General features: G+C 39.5%; 1 protein-coding gene across 1 annotated transcript; it reads right to left on the minus strand.

Moving 5' to 3' along the window:
• Nucleotides 1–13,206: 13,206 nt before the first annotated feature.
• Nucleotides 13,207–20,264, minus strand: LOC143296665 (uncharacterized). The gene is made up of 5 exons (XM_076608696.1): nt 19,729–20,264; nt 17,444–17,564; nt 16,200–16,297; nt 14,811–15,333; nt 13,207–13,592 (listed from the first exon to the last, which is right to left on the minus strand). Exons 1-5 carry the CDS (start codon nt 19,870–19,872, stop codon nt 13,207–13,209), a joined length of 1,272 nt encoding a protein of 423 aa, XP_076464811.1. The 5' UTR covers nt 19,873–20,264.
• Between the last annotated feature and the right edge of the window lie 70 nt (nt 20,265–20,334).

A 20,334-nucleotide genomic window follows, 5' to 3' on the forward strand; every position in this document is an offset into this window, starting at 1 on the left:
TATTCACTGATGGAGGAAAACACTCACAACTGTCACCAGATTAGTACTGTGAAATAGGCCAGTATGGTAAAGTTGAGAAACAGTTACAGTATAACTTTCAGGAAGTCTGTTGCATCACATCTAGAAACAGTTACAACTTTCAGGAAGTCTGTTGCATCATGTCTAGAAACAGTTACAATACAACTTTCAGGAAGTCTGTTGCATCATGTCTAGAAACAGTTACAGTACAACTTTCAGGAAGTCTGTTGCATCATGTCTAGAAACAGTTTCAATACAACTTTCAGGAAGTCTGTTGCATCATGTCTAGAAACAGTTACAATACAACTTTCAGGAAGTCTGTTGCATCATGTCTAGAAACAGTTACAATACAACTTTCAGGAAGTCTGTTGCATCACGTCTAGAAACAGTTACAGTACAACTTTCAGGAAGTCTGTTGTATCACATCTAGAAACAGTTGCTGCTTTCAGGAAGTCTGTTGCATCACGTCTAGAAACGGTTACAATACAACTTTCAGGAAGTCTGTTGCATCATGTCTAGAAACAGTTACAGTACAACTTTCAGGAAGTCTGTTGCATCATGTCTAGAAACAGTTACAGTACAACTTTCAGGAAGTCTGTTGCATCACGTCTAGAAACAGTTACAGTACAACTTTCAGGAAGTCTGTTGTATCACGTCTAGAAACAGTTGCTGCTTTCAGGAAGTCTGTTGCATCACGTCTAGAAACGGTTACAATACAACTTTCAGGAAGTCTGTTGCATCACGTCTAGAAACGGTTACAATACAACTTTCAGGAAGTCTGTTGTATCACGTCTAGAAACAGTTACAGTACAACTTTCAGGAAGTCTGTTGCATCACGTCTAGAAACAGTTACATCTTTCAGGAAGTCTGTTGCATCACGTCTAGAAACAGTTACAGTACAACTTTCAGGAAGTCTGTTGTATCACGTCTAGAAACAGTTACAGTACAACTTTCAGGAAGTCTGTTGTATCACGTCTAGAAACAGTTACAACTTTCAGGAAGTCTGTTGCATCACGTCTAGAAACAGTTACAGTACAACTTTGAGGAAGTCTGTTGCATCATGTCTAGAAACAGTTACAATACAACTTTCAGGAAGTCTGTTGCATCACGTCTAGAAACAGTTACAACTTTCAGGAAGTCTGTTGTATCACGTCTAGAAACAGTTACAGTACAACTTTCAGGAAGTCTGTTGTATCACGTCTAGAAACAGTTACAACTTTCAGGAAGTCTGTTGCATCACGTCTAGAAACAGTTACAGTACAACTTTCAGGAAGTCTGTTGTATCACGTCTAGAAACAGTTACAACTTTCAGGAAGTCTGTTGCATCACGTCTAGAAACAGTTACAGTACAACTTTGAGGAAGTCTGTTGTATCACATCTAGAAACAGTTGCTGCTTTCAGGAAGTCTGTTGCATCACGTCTAGAAACAGTTACAATACAACTTTCAGGAAGTCTGTTGCAACAGTCTTCATTTAAGAGTCCTAAGCCCTCCCTCTTCATCTTGTAAAAAGGTTGCAGTGACAGAGCCCAGGACTGCTTTTAATGAAAGTGACATGGCTTTTAACTCAGATTTTTATTTTTATCAATGTTTTGGGATACAATACTTACCAGAAATGTAATAACAGTCTGGGTTTTTGGTGTGGGTGGTTTTTTTGTTTGGTTTTTTTTTTAATAACATAAAGTAGCCTTTTACAGAGTATTGTGTCAAAGCTTTGCAGTGTTAGCAAAAGATGTTGCAGTGTCATCTTGAGCCCTATCTCCTGTGACACAGCCTTGAGCCAAAACGTTGTGACAAGACCTCGTTGTTTTCAAGGCATCGAGTCCCTTCAGTTTATGCATGGGTCAGACATCAGACTGCAAGCTTCAGTGCCTCCTTGAATCCTTTCTTTAGCACAGCTACCATTTCCTTCTTCCTTGAATTAATGCAGCTGTTTGTGGCTCTGTGGATGAGGAGTACTGTACAAGTGGCTCCCTTCAGAAATTTCACTCCAGTGTGTTCATCCCGGTATTCATTCATTGGTGTTGGGTATTTGTTGCTTTTTCTATGTGTGTGTGTTTTGGTCTTTCTTTTTTTTTTTTTTTACATAAAGATGAGATTTATGTAGAGGGGTGTGCGTGTGATGTGTGCTGATTCGAGGTAGATGTGTATCATTGTTGATGGAGCATTGATGAAGGACAATTATTGTCCCAAAGTGTTACTGTTTGTGCCATGCTCAAATCATGTATTTCTGACATAAAAACAACAGAATTCAAGATGAGCCTAGTCCATCATGACTTGGTGGTTTTGTTTTTTTTTTAAATTGATATCTCATTGACAGGTTTAGATAATGTTGTTGTTGATGTATTTCAGTCACATTTTTGCTGTATTGTTGGTAATCTAATTAGGCAAAGTGAAGTTAGTGTATCATTGCTCAGGCATACTTCAGAGGGTAATATATTGGATAACCATAGGTCCCAAAGAATGTTACATGTTTAATTCAGTATAGTGTACACAGGCATTAATGATCACATTCATGTTGGGATTGGGTGATGTGTGATTCATGCAGGAAATTGGAATTTGTAATGCATTGTTTTGCTAGACATGCCGTAATGGGTTGTGACAGCATTCCAGTAACTATGTGTGTGTGTGTGTGTGTGTGTGTGTTTGCATATGCTTCAAATAGCTGAAAGGAAAGCCAGAATTTAAACACTTTGTGCATTACACATTGACATTTTTCCCCTCTTAATTGAAAAAATAGATAAATAAGAAAGATGGTAGTATTAATGCTGACTCCCATTATGTGTATAACTTGCACCCTTCCTGTTCCACACACTTTGAACCGAAGCTTTGTTAGCTTGCTGTGGTTAATATTTTTGCAATGGTTGCAATGTGTAGACCATCTTTATCATACTTACCGTACTCTAGATTTTTTAAGTGCAAAAAATAAAAGTGCGAATAGTGCAAAAATTCTTATTGGCATCCCTTGCAGCAGCTGTTAGATTGGGAGATACTGGATATTATTGTGCATGTTGTGGTTACAATGTACACAGTTTCTACTTTTTGTTGCAGTGAGACTTATTTCAGATATGAATCTCATTTATCGTATTCTTCATACAGAAACCTTATGGTTCTGAAACGTTATGGATGTGTGTTTCAGTAACTGTTCTTGGCACCTTGATTTACAACAAAACAAACAACAAAGAGAGAGAGAGGGGGGGGGGAGGGGGGCATTTTGAAGATGCTTGTGAGAAGAACTTGGAAAACTAGTATGACCTGTCATATTTGAATACTGAATGAGAACTGGAGTGACTTGTTTGAATGCTTTCTTATTGTGTACTGAATGAGAACCCGAGTGACTTGTTTGAATGCTTTATTATTGTGTTCTTTTAATTATTGTGCGTGCATTTGTGACAAGACAGGCACTGGCATTAAAAAGAAACAAAGAGCTATAAACACGCAGACATGAATTTATCAATACTTTTAATTCTTGTCTATAATTGTAAAATGTGAAGATTCAGGCATGTGATGTCCGTGAAATTCAAAAGGTGAGAAGGAAACGTGAACTGAGATGGAGAGGGACATGTCAAGATGACAGATCATTATTTTATTACCAAGAAAACTTACACAACTGCACAAATTTACCAACATCATTGTAACAAGCAAAACAGTCTTCTTCCAAAGTAATTTTGTTCAGACTCGCATATCGCTGAAATAATTTACTATGTACAATCAAAGACATTATTCACTAGCGCTGAACAGGGAAACCCACACAGGATCAAATACATTAATAGTCTAGTCAACAATCTGGGTCCACTTTTTTTCCTGTTCTTTTTTTTCCCCCAGATACGGTTTGAGAGCTATCTGTTACACATTTGCATTTTCCCTGTGGAATATTTTGAAAATGATGCTCTGATTCCATGCAAAAACAAATGGGAGTGACAAGTTCATTAACTCTGAATGAACTATCTTCAAAAGGTGGTGGTGGTTTTTAAACATGGAACATATATGCATACAGATATCTGAGTCTCCTTTGGTATATTAATCCGTCTAGGACAAGGCAAGATTGAAAAGTCTGTTTCACAACCTTTAACTTTTGCATCACTGGGAATTCTGAACTCACAAAGTCCTGTTGTACGCCACTTAACTAAGTGTAGAAAACAAAGTTAAATCCTAGGAGAAGAGTGTAAAATCACGCTGTTCTTTTTCGCAAAATTTCATGTTATCATCCACAGAACGTTCCACAATCAATCAGAGGATAGTTGGAAACAAAGTCCAGCTGTTTTTCAGCCTTTTTCCTCGATTCAGTTTTCTGCATAAAATGACATATGGACCATCATTCGACATGCTGTCAATCACCAGAAGTTGCCATTTGTTGATGTGCAGGCCTAGCCGACTGATCAGAAAAAAAACAACAACAAAAAAACAAAGCAAACAAACAAAAAAGGCTGGAAAACCAGAAAATTTCTTTGATTTTGTTTCCAACTGACCCCTGTATGACAGTTAAACATTTCTTGTATGGCGATATGATGAAAATTAACGTTAAAAACACTGTAATTTTACGCCCCTATCCTAGGGATCAATACTACTTATCAAATGAGCAAATGGTTGTTTCGTTCTCAGTCTCTGCATGGGCTCGGCATGTGTGATTAGTATTTCAGCGAAACTCGGGGGAAAAATCACAGATGAATCCGTAAGCACTGTACCTCAAGTAACAAGTGTCATTCTAGATAAAACTCCTTACAAACACCTGCATGCACACATTAACAATGCTCAAAGCAAACGAATGTGAAAATGCTCTGTGCTGAAGTTAACAATTTTTACAAGTTTAGCATTCAACATTCATAAAGCCAAAGGACATAAGAGTTAAACATCTGTTTTGAGACACGATTTACACAATAATTCAGTCTGAATAAAAGTTCAGCTCCAATACATAATATCAATAACACAGACCCAGATAAAAGTCCTTTCCTCAGGAATCAGGAAAACTCGGAGTGGTTTACTCAGTTATCACTGACATATTGCAATTCTGTGTGGACTTAACACTCTCATCTGCACAGCTGCTGTGTTTATCTCCACACTGACATATTGCAATTCTGTGTGGACTTAACACTCTCATCTGCACAGCTGCTGTGTTTATCTCCAAACACTATTGTAAAACCATCACACATGCCAAATGAGAACTCGGCTATTTGTGAATGGATGATTTTTGTTTTGTTTGCTTTCTTTCATTGCATTGTTAACTTCCTACAGATCTAAAAAGAAAATTGAAAATACAAAGAAGAAAACCGATGAGAAAAGGAAACAAAGTGCAGAAAACAATGTGAATAGATATATATAAAGCAAAGAGCTATGTATAGGAAAAGTGCTGCCAATTGGTGAAAGCAACCCCAGAGAATCGTTGAACAAACAGAAGCAAAGAAAGCAGAGTGACAGGCGTGAACTGGAAAAGATCTACGAAAATATGGTGGAAGAAGAAGAGCTTAAGGCTGAGGTAGAAGAAAAGACTAGACTGATGATTATACAATATGTATCCATGGCATAAACATTTTTCATGGAACACAGTCATGGCAATCGTATACCAGGCTCTGAAAGATTCTTTTTAACATGTTCAAACCTGGTATGGAGACAGTTTACACATGTATATGGACTTTACACAAGAGAAACGGCTGCCTATAGCTTCCAAGGCAAGTGGAGTAAGCCTCTTTGCTGTGTTCAGTCTTCTTTGTTCGTGGGCTGCGATATCCAATGTTCACTTGCATATGCGAGTGGGTTTTAATGTGTGTGACCATGTTTTACCCCGCCATTCAGGCTGTCATACTCAATTTTTTTTGGGGGGGTGGGTGGGGGGGGGGGGTATTATTCTTCTTTTTCTGCGTTCATGGGCTGCAACTCCCACGTTCACTCGTATATATGCGAGTGGGCTTATACGTGTATGACCGTTTTTAACCCGTCATGTAGGCAGCCATACTCCACTTTCGGGGGTGTGCATGCTGGGTATGTTCTTGTTTCCATAACCCACCGAACGCTGACATGGATTACAGGATCTTACGTGCGTACTTGATCTTCTGGTTGTGTATACACATGAAGGGGGTTCAGGCACTGGCAGGTCTACACATATGTTGACCTGGGAGATCGTAAAAATCTCCACCCTTTACCCACCAGTCGCCATGACCAGAATACGAACCCAGGACCCTCAGATTGAAAGTCCAACGCTTTAACCACTGAGCTGTTGTGCCCGTTCAGTGTTTAGTCCATCTGACAATGTTTCCTAATTCACAGACCATATTTGGAATGTCTGCTTTTTCAGTGTATACATGCACCAGTGAAGCTTTGTGGTGACTTGTAAGTTTAGTCACTGAATTATAAAAAAATTTAAAAATATTAAAAAAAACTTGCAAAGAGAGACATAGAGACAGACACAAACTGGTCTCCTCTCTTCAGTGTAGTTCATTGAGAAGAAAATTCCTTTCATTTCCATGCTTACTGAAACTCGTTTCCCATCAGTCTGCTTTACACCTCAAGAAGTTATTCCAATCTATGGTACTGGAAAAAGACAGTGCTCAAAAAGTGACCCTCACACTTAAAACATACATCAGATTCTGAATTTTAGTCATAGTTAGACATACATACATACATACATACACAGAATACACTCTGCAGCTTCTGCGAAAAAACAAAACAAAAAAAAACTATTTGTGTGAAGAACCGACATCACAGAACTGCAACATGTCGAAGCATACATGTCAGTGAAGTTTGTGAGCAATTGTAGACTGTTTGCCTCCTACAAAACCATAACAACTTTGACATCAACATGCTCTGCTGCACACGCTATGTACATCAGGTATCAATAACTTGTAACATGGCTCACAGATTCATTATTTACAGGTAAAGGTGGGAATTTATCATTGCACACAATTCCAGTATGGAAAATTCTTCTCTTTTTTTTTTTCCTTTAAGAAAATGATCAATGTAAACGTGATATTGTCCAGATGTCATGTAAATGCACACATGTAGAATATTCTACACACTGACACAACGTCACAAACAGTATCAAATTCTAAAAAAACAGCATCACTTTCTGTGCAGGTGTCACTGAATAATGGCTAAGTTTTACACATGATTGATGAAATAAAAAAAAATGTAACTCCATTCTCCAGTGTAGGTAATCCTTCTTTCTATCTGTTAACTCTTTGTATTCAACCTCATGTGGTCATTACACTCCTATTTGACCTCATATGGAAGTCAGACTCCTCCTATTTGACCTCGCATGGCTGTTCAACTCCAATTTGACCTCATAGGGCAGTTTAGACTCCTCCTATTTGACCTCATATGGCCGTTAGGCTCCTTGGCCGTTTGGCTCCTCCTATTTGACCTCATATGGCCGTTAGGCTCCTCCTATTTGACCTCATATAGCCGTTAGGCTCCTGTCCATCATGTAAGATGAAAAACCAGTGTGTCCTGTGTAGCCAGCTCTCAAAATGAAAACTGATTATTATAAAGAACGGGAGACAATACTCAGAGTTCTGGAAAGTCAGAATTATTTTCATCAGTCCTCAACTCAACCACTGAATCTTCTCAGCCGGCTAAAATTTACAACTGCAGCAAAAGTGATAAACTGAAGCGACAGGAAAGCAGCATTCTGTCCCCTGGAAAAGCAAAGTGTATAATAAAAAATAAATCTATGTTAAAAATATTATTTGCATTGACTTTTCATTTTCTCAACACACTGAAATGGACGAGATGAAGATGATGGCTGATGATGCGAAAGACAGTGCAAGGGATTAATTAGTTGTTCTCGTTAGCACTTGGAAGAGATGACAGGTCACCAGAAAAAGGCTGTCCTGGCCATCCTAAACACAAATCAAAATGCTTACTGGGCACGAAAAAAATATGATGTCCTGCAATAAAAAATAAATAACTCTCCAGGGAAAGTAACAGAAATGTCATATGCCAGAGTCTGCTGAGACAAGAAATAAAGACATACCGACATTTTTAAAGTATGCATGTGCATAATCTTCAGCTCCTTGTAAAAAACATCCTCCTACGATTTGCCTAATACTATATTTTGCGGACTATTAACAGTACGAGGCGATACTTTTCTCCCCTCAACTTCAAACTGCAGGCGCACACATTAAAATATGGTGTCTCTAATTAATGGTTAACATCTGTCAAAACCGTGTCACGAATAGGAATCTCATCGTGGCTGACCTCTGAACCGGGAACAATGATGTTTGTGGTGGTGAAAGCAACGGACATTTCCATCTACCTGTTGCTTCAAATCACATGTATCATGTCTGAGGGAGCAGCCGATATCCGAAAGAGAACATTCTTTCAAATTTTTGTTGTTGTTTTTTGTTTTCGGGAACAGTTGATATCTGACAGAGAACATTCTTTCAATCACAAAGAAAAAAAAAAGACAAATTTCCTTAACAGATATCACAAACGGATTCAAGAAGGCTGAAATCAGCTTCAACTGAGGGTGCACACATGGCTTTGATAGCAACTGAGCATCAATCCTCTTTCAATTTTGATGTTTGTTTAGTAGTTGATGCGCGCCTTAATAATATGCTGCATCTTACGTATTGTTGAAATCACAAATTTTCACAAATTTGAAGGGTGCACCTCATAATCTGAAGTACCTTGAGTCTGTAAAAGCCAGTACCAACAGACAGTGAAACACTACAACACATTCATCTACCTATCCTCACAGGTCCTGGACAAAAAGGGAGGTGGAGATGCTTTACATTATGGAATGCCTTGCTCAATTTTCATTTCAGTTTACACTGTTAAATGCCAATGAAAATCCCTGTGAGCTGTTTGTGTAAAGAAAAAAAAAAGAAAAAGAAAAAAACATGCATGTATACTGTTGCAAGGTCTGTCTGAACTTTCTCATGTTTTCTAAAAATGGAGTATTAAAAGAGAGCCTCAGAATGTTCTGAAATGGATAATGGAAAAAAAACAGAGGAGGAGGCAATGGGGGTTGAGTGGGGTGGTGGTGGGGGATACATGGCATTTCATTTCTTTCCAGTTCATACTAAAGTTACTTTAACAAGAATTACTACTGAACAAGATGTGATGCAAATGTGTTAGGGGGAACATACACTTTAACAAGAATTACTACTGCACAAGATGTGATGCAAATGTGTTAGGGGGAACATACACTTTAACAAGAATTACTACTGAACAAGACGTGATGCAAATGTGTTAGGGGGAACATACACTTTAACAAGAATTACTACTGAACAAGACGTGATGCAAATGTGTTAGGGGGAACATACACTTTAACAAGAATTACTACTGAACAAGACGTGATGCAAATGTGTTAGGGGGAACATACACTTTAACAAGAATTACTACTGAACAAGATGTGATGCAAATGTCTGATTCTTACAAAGAGTTTTTATCACAGGTCTTTTTCATAACATGGAATTGACATAGATCTCACCCTGTTGGGGGTGGGTGGGGGGTTGGGGAAGGTATACAGCAAACAAAGCCAAAACTTGAAAAAAAAAAAAAAAAAAAGAACACAAGAAACCCATTCAAAACAGGAACACCAGAAAAAAATGAAAGGCTCCAAATCTCGAAACCATAGGCTAGATTTCAGCTGTACAAACATGTAAATTTAAATGAAAGAACAGGGGGGAAAAAAGATGACAAAAACAAAGAAAAGCATTTCGAAGCCAGTTTACAGTAGTTGACTAGTTCAGTAGTTGGTTGGGCACACCCTGATCAGTGAATCAATCAATCAATCAGTCTGTCAACATCAGCGTGGACAACACACAACAACCATTCCACTCTGTACCCCCACAGTACACGCAAGGTCAAATCCACCCCTTTCAGTTTTAAGTTTTTGTGCGACTGATGCAAGCAAAGTGAAAATTACTGATCCATCCACTTCCACTGCATGTATTTGTAGTTACTCTGACCATGAGTATTAGTGCAAATGAATACAGTTCACAGTTTATGTTAAGTACATAAAATATGCAAGTTAGCAATCACATTTTACTGTTCAAGTTGTGTCTTCCTGCATCGATTATGAAATTCGGATCTAAAGGAACTTTGTACACATATTTGTCAAACTTGTACCTGTTGATAAACTACACATTTCTCAGGTGTTATATACATATGCTTTGTTTTCACTTTAAGATACAAGCCTATCAATATCAACATGTTTTGATTGACCGGGTTTACCTTGCTCACATGCGGTTCTAGCAGACCAAGCTTCAAGCATGTCAAACAAATAAGCAAAGGACCCTCACACGCGTGTACAAAAAGTAATCCTACAACATGGGCACAAGTAGAAAATCACACGACAGTGTACAAAAAGTAATCCTACAATATGGGCACAAGTAGAAAATCACACGACAAAGTCCAAGGAATTGCTGCAAAAGGTTCCAACCTGTACAAAAACAGTCAAACAGTGAATGTCAAAGGCACTAGGAAATAAGAAGAAATTCAGAATGGGAAGAAGAACCACCCCCCACCCCCCAAAAAAAAAAAAAAAAAAAAAAAAAAACCACTATTGTGAAAGAAAAATCGATTATGTACATCAAAACTGTCTTGTGGTATTCATTCCTCCAATAGTGTGCAGTGAAACCAAGATGAAGACAGACAGACAGACAGACAGACAGAAGACAAACTAGGCGACTACCGTCACATGTGCAGTGTCTGCATTCCTTACAGAACCACTTAAAACATTTTTTTTTTTTTCATATTTCAAGCATGCATCCTGGATGTGGAAAATACAAACTACACAGTTACTTACAAAAAAAAGAAGTCATTTTCATGATCAACGCACACACACACACACACACACACACACACACACCCAAAACAACAAAAAGAAAAACTAGATGTTTGAAGTGAAGAAAACTAAGAACTAAAAGTTCAACACAGAACAAAGCACTTTCATTTTCTCTGCATTGGCCGATAGTAGTTTGCACAGGACAGGAATGTCAGACCCCTGCCAGAGTCTGCACTAGTGGGTCACGGTAAGCATGTTCCTTAAACGTAATTTTAAGAAGAAAATTTCCTTTATCAGGAATAGAGGAATCTGGAGTAGGTGAATCGGGAAAGCAGGCAAAATAGGATGACACCGAAAATAACTGAACATCACTTAGTTTGTGTGAACAGTGAGAACGTCTGCACCACACGCATGTTTTCAGTGGCTAGTGTGAACGTTCCATGTCGTCCTGTCATTTGTTGTATTAGTATTGTGACATTTTGAAATGGAACACCTGTTTAAACCAGTATTGTGACATTTTGAAATGGAACACCTGTTTAAACCCCTGCTGGAGTCTGCACTAGTGGGTCACAGTTAAGTATGTGTAATTAAAAGCAGATCAGCTGGTTCCATACTATGTACACGGCCTCGAGGACAGAAGCAGAGCACTGACACATCTATAACTTTCTTACAGTTAAATGCGACGACACCTTGTTGCTCTGTGGCCGCAATTAAAACAACACTGACCTGCCGGGCATACACTCCCGCCCTGTGACTGGGTTCACACAAACATTCAGGATCCCAGCACATGATTAAACACTACAGAAGACTTTCTGGATATCATGGTCGGAAAACTGTCATGGCTTATTTTTGATGTTGTTTCAATGACACTTTTCTCCTTTCCTGTCCGGTCTACATAAGTCTTTTGAACAACTACAAAAGAAACGTACGTTGACGGATGAATGCAGAAATTGTGGAATGGATGGATGAGAGGAGGAGGAATAAAATATTTAAAAAAAAGAAAGAAAATAAAAAACAAAACAAGAAACATTCAGGTCAGGAAATGGTGCAGTGAAGAGCGAGAAATTCTCACAAAGACTGTTCAGTGAAAACTGGTGTTTTCTCTGCAATCTCAAAGTGGCAGATTGGGAACAGGTGATTAGAAGGGATTACAGATTACATGCTTGCTAGATAACAATGGGAAAATAAAATTTATCACTCACTCTACACCATATTAATCTTTTCAATAATCATGTACAAAATAGTTTAGAGCTGCATCTATTTTAGCTACCATATCAACATGTTTAGAAGGGAAAAAAATGAAGAAAAAATCTTGCACAGAATTTTAAAAAAATATAAATATGATTCAGTTATTTCAAATCAAACATCTGGAGGTGTGTACACATGCATGCCATGTGTGTGTGTGTGTGTGTGTGTGTGTGTGTGTGTGTGTGTGTGTTTCACTGTTCACATTTACGCACACTGCACATAACTTATGAATACTGTGTGTTGTTCTGTGACAACTTCAGGCAAATACTTAACTAATTCTTTTTTCTTTTTTTTTTAGATATGTAAAGTAGCACTTGAGAACTACAACTGACCAACATAAACTCCGTAAAGAAAGACCGGACACACATCTACATCCATGAGCAACATCCCAGCGCTCTGATTCCAAAACACCAAAAGCAGTGCTCAGCCAACTGCTGTTGCTCTCAACACAAAGTCAGAAATGCGCACAATTTACAGAACTTACTGGGACCCCCAAAATGGTCAATTATATTTCATAACAGGGCTTTTTCATGGTGTCACATTAACGGGAATGATTCACTTTGGGCGTTTTCTATATGAATGTATTTGTGTCACTGTGCATACCAATACTTGAATGGCGTGCCATTATTGTTACTTGTAATATATTCACAACTGTTGCTATGTTGGTGGTAGCAGGTACACACATAAATCATCTGTTCATATGTATGGTAGTGTCAGTGTGTGGAGTATACAGATCTGTGTTTATGCAGACCTCTGTGTCTGTTGCGAACATGTGTGTATGAGTGTACACACTAAAATAAAACTTAACCTGAACTCAAACTTCAAAGAAAGACTCCGCAGAGTTCTCATAAAATGCCGACATTACAAATCATGTCAACTGTACAAAGCTGGAACTAACAACTTCAACAAGCAAGATCAATCAAGTCAAATTCAGCACAAATAACATCAACTTCCTACGCTCATAACACAGACATGCAATGATCATAAATGATGTATACCTGCGCACACATGCATGCAGAATGGACTCAATTTGTTCACGGAAAATATGCAATATTGTCTCTCTCTCTCACACACACACGTGCATGCACGCACGCACACACAAACATACACACACACAGTGACACACACAAACACAGAGTAGACATAATCCATCCAAGAAAAAAAAAAAACACCAACAAAACCAATACTGTGAAACAAAACAGACACACTGACGCCATCACGACACCACACACTCGCAGCCTCTCCTGGCGGCGTCCTCCGGCACCCCCCCTTCCCTCCTCCCTCCCCCCACCCCTTGCTGCACCACACCACCCAGGCCAGGAGACTTCCACTGCTGCCCCCCCCTCTGCAACTGTTCCACCGCCTCCTCTGGGGACCCCGAACGACAGGACAGCATGTGGGTGCGGCCCACAGACTGGAACTTGCGATGGCACTCTTCCACGTACTCCTCGTACTGCCGGTCGAGCTCCTCAGCCGCTGCTATCTGCTCGATGCGCGCCGGGATCTCCAGCGCTTTGGCGCAGTCTATGGAGCAGGCCCAGTGCTGGAACGGCACACAGGTGTTGCCCAGGTACGGGTTCTTGAAGGTGATCACTTTGTAGCCTGTCAGACAGGGAAATGGACAACCTCACAATAAAATAACTTGATTATCTCATTAAGAGAAATGAGATCAGGTGCGGGGAAAAACAAACGTTGACAAGTACTCAACAGAAAAACATCAAACATGACTCAATTAAAAAGAAGCAATACGCATGTAGGACATTCATATAAAGAGTACTGCATATATTTAATTAAAATGTTGTAACTAATCAATGTTGTAAACATGTTGACAGACACCAGCGTTAACATTGCATGTATCATACTGCACGCTAATTCTGCACATTGTCACATTTTCAGCTAAAAACCATCAAAAATAAATTTTAAAGAGAATAAAATAAAGCACAAACTGTTATGTACACAAACACACACACACACACACACACACACACAAACGCGCATGCATACATCTGGCACTTAAGAATTCTAAAAGGTGAATTGAATGTGGGATAAAAGTCTTCTGAGCTCTATCTAGATTTCAATTCAAAAGTTCTGTACTGTCATCCTAATGGCAGCAGCTCATAATGCTTGGCTAATACATGGCTGTTTCCAGTTGCTATCTGCCTGGCTTTCTGAAATACTCGTCTCATTCGACTCTTGCATACTGACTTGCTCACTCCCGCAACTTTTCTGCACAATGTTTACATGCATGAATATATACATGCGTATGTACATACAATCAGATACTATAACTATCAAACTAAAACTAAGAGAAGAAAGAATGATTTGCATATATAAACAGAAGGGAGGTAATACATATACTAAGGGGTTCCACTAGCTGAATCTGCTTTCAATTTCTCGACTCAGGCAGACAAGTAGTTTGCAAAGAAAGAGCGGTCTGAATTCCGAAGAGACAGAGAAATAGGTTGTAACAAGAAAGTCATAACAACACACACTGATACACATACACAAGCACACTCAAACAGCGGATCAACACAAACAGGTACACACACTCAATCACATGCAATGACACACACAGACTTCAGAAAGATCAACAATAAGTGAATAACTAAATCACAAAAAAATACCACATAACCATCACACACATATAATAACTAACTCACACAAAAAATACCATGTAACCATCAAACACATACAATGACTAAATAACACACAAAAGTACCACGTAACCATCACACACATACAATGACTAAATCACAAAAAAATGCCATGTAGCTATCACACACACACACACACACCACACACAAAAAAAAACACACTTACCAAACGAGTTGGCCAACGTAGCTTTGTTGCAGTTGTGGCAGACATTGAACAAATGGTAAATGTCCGCAATGTAGTCCTTCAACACCGAAGCAACGGAAACATCACTGAAGAAATCCCGCTTGCAGCCGACGATAGACTTGGCCGCCCAGAACTGCAGCGTCTGGTTCTTGAGACGAATCGGCGGGGGCGGGTACCCCACCACGGGGATGATGCGGTAGTACACGTCCGTGTGGTACCACATGAACGTGGACTTGAAGTAGTTGTGGTTGCCGTGGCGATGCACGGTGCGGATGGAGGGCATCTGGAGCAGGAACCCCGGGAGGGCGTCGAGGAGGTTGTTGTCGAGGAGCACGGTGCGCAGGGAGCGGCAGAAGATGAGGGTGTGGGGGATGGAGCGCACCTGCAGCTTGTTGTTGGTCAGGGCCAGGTACTCCAGCCGCTTCATGCGTCCCACGTCGCTCGGCAGCTGGTCCAGGCTGTTGTACTTCAGCGACAGCAGCCGCACGTTGGCGCACTGGAACAGCTGTGGGCAGCAACACGCAGCGTCATGCATGATTTTTCTCCTTCTTCGTTCATGGGCTGCAACTCCCATGTTCACTTGTATTTACACAAGTGGGCTTTTATGTGTACGACCGTTTTTACCCCGCCATGTCATGCATAATAATAATAATAATAACTGTTTGCCCACTGAAACAGCTGTGGGGGGAGCCACAAGCAGCACAAGGGTAATAATTAATAACAGCAACAAAAATCTAGCATGCTAACTACTGAAAGAAAATAACCCGATACTTTTCTCATGGGAAAATGAACACACTATGCGGTTGTAACAATTCCACATTAATTCAGTGTTTCTGCAACAGGACAATTCCTACAAAAACGCAGATGGATCTGGGGCACTCGAGTGTTAAGAAAATGTTCACTGAAAACGTTTCTCCTATGATACAGATGAAAGCAGAGTGAATCAACTACATGTACAACTACTCTCCTGAATCAGGGACAGATTTCATACCACAGGTGTCAAAACCATTAGAAACACATAAATCATTTTATCAAATAATTGATCAAAACTTAAGATACAAAACTGAGATAGGCCAGCAAACTTAACTGGTTGTTTGAACAGCAATAATAAAACATCAAATGCAAGCGTACCTAATCATTCAAACTATAAATTCCATCACCTATGTTTTTAAAGTATGAAACAACCGATCTTAGAGGGAAAAACCAGACATTATTGTACTTACCTCTTTAGAGGGAAAAACCAGACATTATTGTACTAACCTCTTTAGAGGGAAAAACCAGACATTATTGTACTTACCTCTTTAGAGGGAAAAACCAGACATTATTGTACTTACCTCTTTAGAGGGAAAAACCAGACATTATTGTACTTACCTCTCGTGGTAAGCGGTTATCATCGCCATACTTGAACATGCTGTCCAGGTACAGTTCTGTGAAGCCATGACTGTTCAGGTAGCGAGACAGGAGAGTTTCTGCCGCAAGAAATTGGAAATTATATTATTTCAAAAGGTTTTTTTAACATAAACGTCAGTAATTTTTAAATCAAAACAAAAGGCAGTTTTGTTTTCAACATCCTGACATGGGACCAGGAAAAAAAAGTATAGGGAAGATATGCATCCGGCTGCCCTGGCTATGCCAAAATTGATTCAGTGGCGTGAAAGAAATTGCAGTTCTTGGACAAATATGTATATATATACATGTGCACACACACACACATTGTATACACACACACTACCATGACACAGTTCCAGATCTGAACCCCCCCACCCCCCCTCCCCATCCCTTCCCCCACCTCCCAAACAACCAAACCACAACAGCAAAAAAAAAAAGTCATAAGTTCAAATGAACAATCAAAATGAGAAGTTGTCATAAACAACAGATTCCATTGTGAACACCTAGACCTGTGCAAAAAGTGTACATGTTCTGGTCTTTTATCATAAAAACAACTAGTATGTGTGGATAATACTTGTATTTCAAATGAGTCTGTCTTATTTTCTATGAATTCTCAGGCTTACACCAACAAACTCTGCATGAATGTGTAATATGTAGGCAGGTAGTAGTTTCACTGGGCAGGAATCGGACTCCCTGCCGGAGTCTGCACTAATGGGTCACAGTCAAGTATGTGTAGTTAAATGTGTAATCAGTGTCTGTTCACACAAGGATTAGTTCCTTGCACAATGAATTTGGCTCTTTTCAAGTTACTGCAGCTTACTCAGCATCACTCTTGTTTGTGATCTTTACAATGCAGGACTGTACCACTTAATTATTCAGCATCACATTATAATGATTATCATACTCCTGTGAAATGTTGACGTAACATGTACATGTAAACTACAGCATTTCAATGCTGTATCACACTTGATTCGTGGTTTCACTTAGTTCAAAAGTCAAGTGTACATCTCTACCCTTGCTTTCAATGTATTCCTCACTAGACACATCAAAAACAGTATAAAAAAGAAGGTTTATTTTTTATACAAAACACTTGATACACTCATTTGATTGATTAACTGCAATGTGATTCTTTTCACAATGGAATAAAAAAAAATCAAAAAAATCAAGGCTTTGCAGTGAAACTGCAACAAAGTTGTGAACACACGGATGTTCCACTGATCACTGACCTCCACATTTGGGAATCCTACCCCTCTGCTCCCTCTCCAGCTCTTCCCTCATCAGCTGGAGCAGGTAGCGCTGCCTGCGATGAAGCGTCACCGACAGGTACCACAGCGACTGGGGCATTTCCTGCAAACATTGCTCACGCTCATAAAAGGATCCAGTATGGGCACCTCTCCATGAGTAAATGATGCATTGTTTTGTTTTTGTTTTTAAGTGTGTTTTTTTTTAAAACTGATCACTCCTGTTGTCTGAACTAACTAAGCCCAGTGAGTTTTCTAGAAATGTCATCAGTGTAGTCAATGGCAGCTAGATTAACAAGCATTTTATTTTGAGTAACACAAACAGGTGTGGGAGAAAAACAAAGAAATCCCACATGACACAATATCTACTATCTACTGGGAACTGTATTAAGATCCTGGCCTCGAAAACCAAAACACAAAGGTCCAAACGACCAAAGCCAAAGTCATCATGCATGCAAAGAAACTACTCATCTCCATCATCCATCAAGTGACACAGACTTGACATGACAAAAGTTTACAGACCTGCCTCAGGAAGCGGGCAAGAGCCATCCCTATTTTGTCTAAAAAAAAAATCAAAAAAAATCAGTAATTTCCTTATTTAGTATCCTGTTCCTAAAGTCTGTTGAGACAGGTGGTTGAAGGAAGCGGTTGAGGTTTACACTGCACTAACTGATCCCTGAAGGATAGGTGACTGTTGATCAGCACTCCAAGGTCCTTCGCCGTTTCACTCTCTGCCACTTTCAGCTATGACTCTTTTCTGTCTCCACCCCTGGATCTCATGCCACACTGAACCTCAGATTTCTTCCTTCCCAGCTTGAGAACACAGGACTTCTGTAGATGAAATCTGAGCTGCCACTTGTCTGTTCAGTTTTGTAACTAGTCCAAGTCATCCTGCAGGCCTTGCAGTCCTCAGTGTGAGTCAGTGCTGCCAGAGCTTTTTGTGTCATCATCCTGCAAACCTCGTGGTCCTCAGTCTGAGTCAGTGTTGCCACTGAGCAGTGAGCTTTTAGTGTCATCAGCAGACATCTTGACATTACTCTTCACATCACTAAGGAAATCATTGATGAAAATGACAAAGAGAATGACTTAAGGATATATATGTCTTTGATGTATTCCTCTTGTTACATCTGCATCTGATGAGAGTGTGCCATTGATGAAGTACTTACCTGTTGCTGTCTATCAGAAGTCAACACTTGATCCAGCCAAGCACCTTGCTACATATTCCATGAGCTTCCACATACACTAACAGTCTGTTGTGTGCTACTAAAATCAAACTCAAAAGTCTTTCTGAAGTATCTTTAAATGACATCCATGCTGCCACCATCATCCACGATGCCAGTCCAATCATCCAAGACTTTTAATAGCTGTGGTGCAAAAGAGTGGCCTGGTATAAAAGCCATGCTGTTCCCTGCTGATCAGCTTTTCCATTCGCTTGCCGACAATACAAGTGAGGTTGACTAGAGTAGAAGATATGCATTACAAATGCACATCTCCACTCATTTGAGAACTGCCCTGTGTCTTTAACTCATGCTGAAGAGGAAGACAAAAGGCTCTGCTAGTTCATCTGCTTAATGTCTACACAAAGGAAGTTGGTAACTTAGCAAGTGTAAGTGCTAATAAGTGTTGACATACACTTAAGTAGTACATAAAGTGTGTCCATACAAACACTTTAGCATATATAATTTATACTTACAGTGAGTCCTTAGCTGCTTATATTATTCCTCTTTGAGTTATTCTAGTTGAGTAGCCACAATCAATATGCTGATTTTCAGTTATGTTCAGTTCAGTTTCTCAAGGAGGCGTCACTGTCTTTGAACAAATCCATATAAACGCAACACCACATCTACTGAGCAGATGCCCGACCAGCAGCGTAACCCAACACACTTAGTCAGGCTTTGAGGGAAAACAAAATAAAATAAAATAAACTATCATCATAATCATGTATGATTTTTTTTTTTTTAAATCCATTTGTAGAGACCTTTGCAAATCATCTATTATTATTTTCTGAAGCTGTGTAAACTGAGATTCGTCATCTAAATGGTGGTATGTGCACAAAGGATTTTATTAGATACATGTAACACCAACTGTAAATTTAATAATATGTTGACGAAATGGGCGAGGCCGAGTGACTAATCTGTGTGCACTGCTTCCACTTCCACTGTCGGTTCCTGTGCACCCATCCCCATTTTTTTTCAGTCTCCATGAGCTCTAACCAAGGCTTCAAATATTTTGTTTTAAGTCCTCAGCACACTTAAAACTGTTAAACTTACCCCCAGATCCTCCAGGTCGTCAACACAAGTCCCATCTTCTCCGACCCTGGCAAGAATCCTTTCTCTCCATTCGTACCACAGCTCTGGATTTGTTTGGAATCGTTTCAACAAAAGTAATTCAAAGCCATGGAATGTTTCAGACATCACGCCAATGTTGTCGGCGAATAGCTAAAAGGAGAACTGAAGAACTGAAAAATCTGTTACATTTTCTTTTGTGTGCTTCCGAAACGAACAGGAATTAAAATTGTTTCTGTTCCTAGTATTAGCTTCCACCGAAAGTTTCACTGATGTGGGAAGCAAAACATCATAAAGGGAGACAATCAAACTCCGTCAATGACTACTTATACAAATCCACCATATCTTTTTCAACCTGTCACATTAACGCGGTAGTGAAATGCTTCACGTTTCGGGATCAATTGTACAACGTGCTTAGAGTTAAGCAGTTTAGTGCGAGTTTAAAATCTAGGCTACTGCTTCACGCCGTATGCGTAGAAAAAGCTCTTTTTCAGCCGGTTAGCGACCTCGTCTCAAAAAGCGTTTTAAAGAGCACCGACTACACACTGGGTACAGTATTTGGGGCAAAAACAAGTTAAGCCTTGCGGCCTT

This window comes from Babylonia areolata, chromosome 21 (genome assembly GCF_041734735.1).
Source record: "Babylonia areolata isolate BAREFJ2019XMU chromosome 21, ASM4173473v1, whole genome shotgun sequence".
NCBI classification, from domain to species: domain Eukaryota; kingdom Metazoa; phylum Mollusca; class Gastropoda; order Neogastropoda; family Buccinidae; genus Babylonia; species Babylonia areolata.

Coding starts and splice junctions, on each gene's coding strand:
- LOC143296665 (XM_076608696.1), bottom strand. CDS start 19,872: ATGTCTGAAACATTCCATGGCTTTGAATTACTTTTGTTGAAACGATTC. Junction 17,565..19,728: donor ACGACCTGGAGGATCTGGGG/GTAAGTTTAACA, acceptor CAATGTTTGCAG/GAAATGCCCCAGTCGCTGTG. Junction 13,593..14,810: donor TACGTTGGCCAACTCGTTTG/GTAAGTGTGTTT, acceptor CCTGTCTGACAG/GCTACAAAGTGATCACCTTC.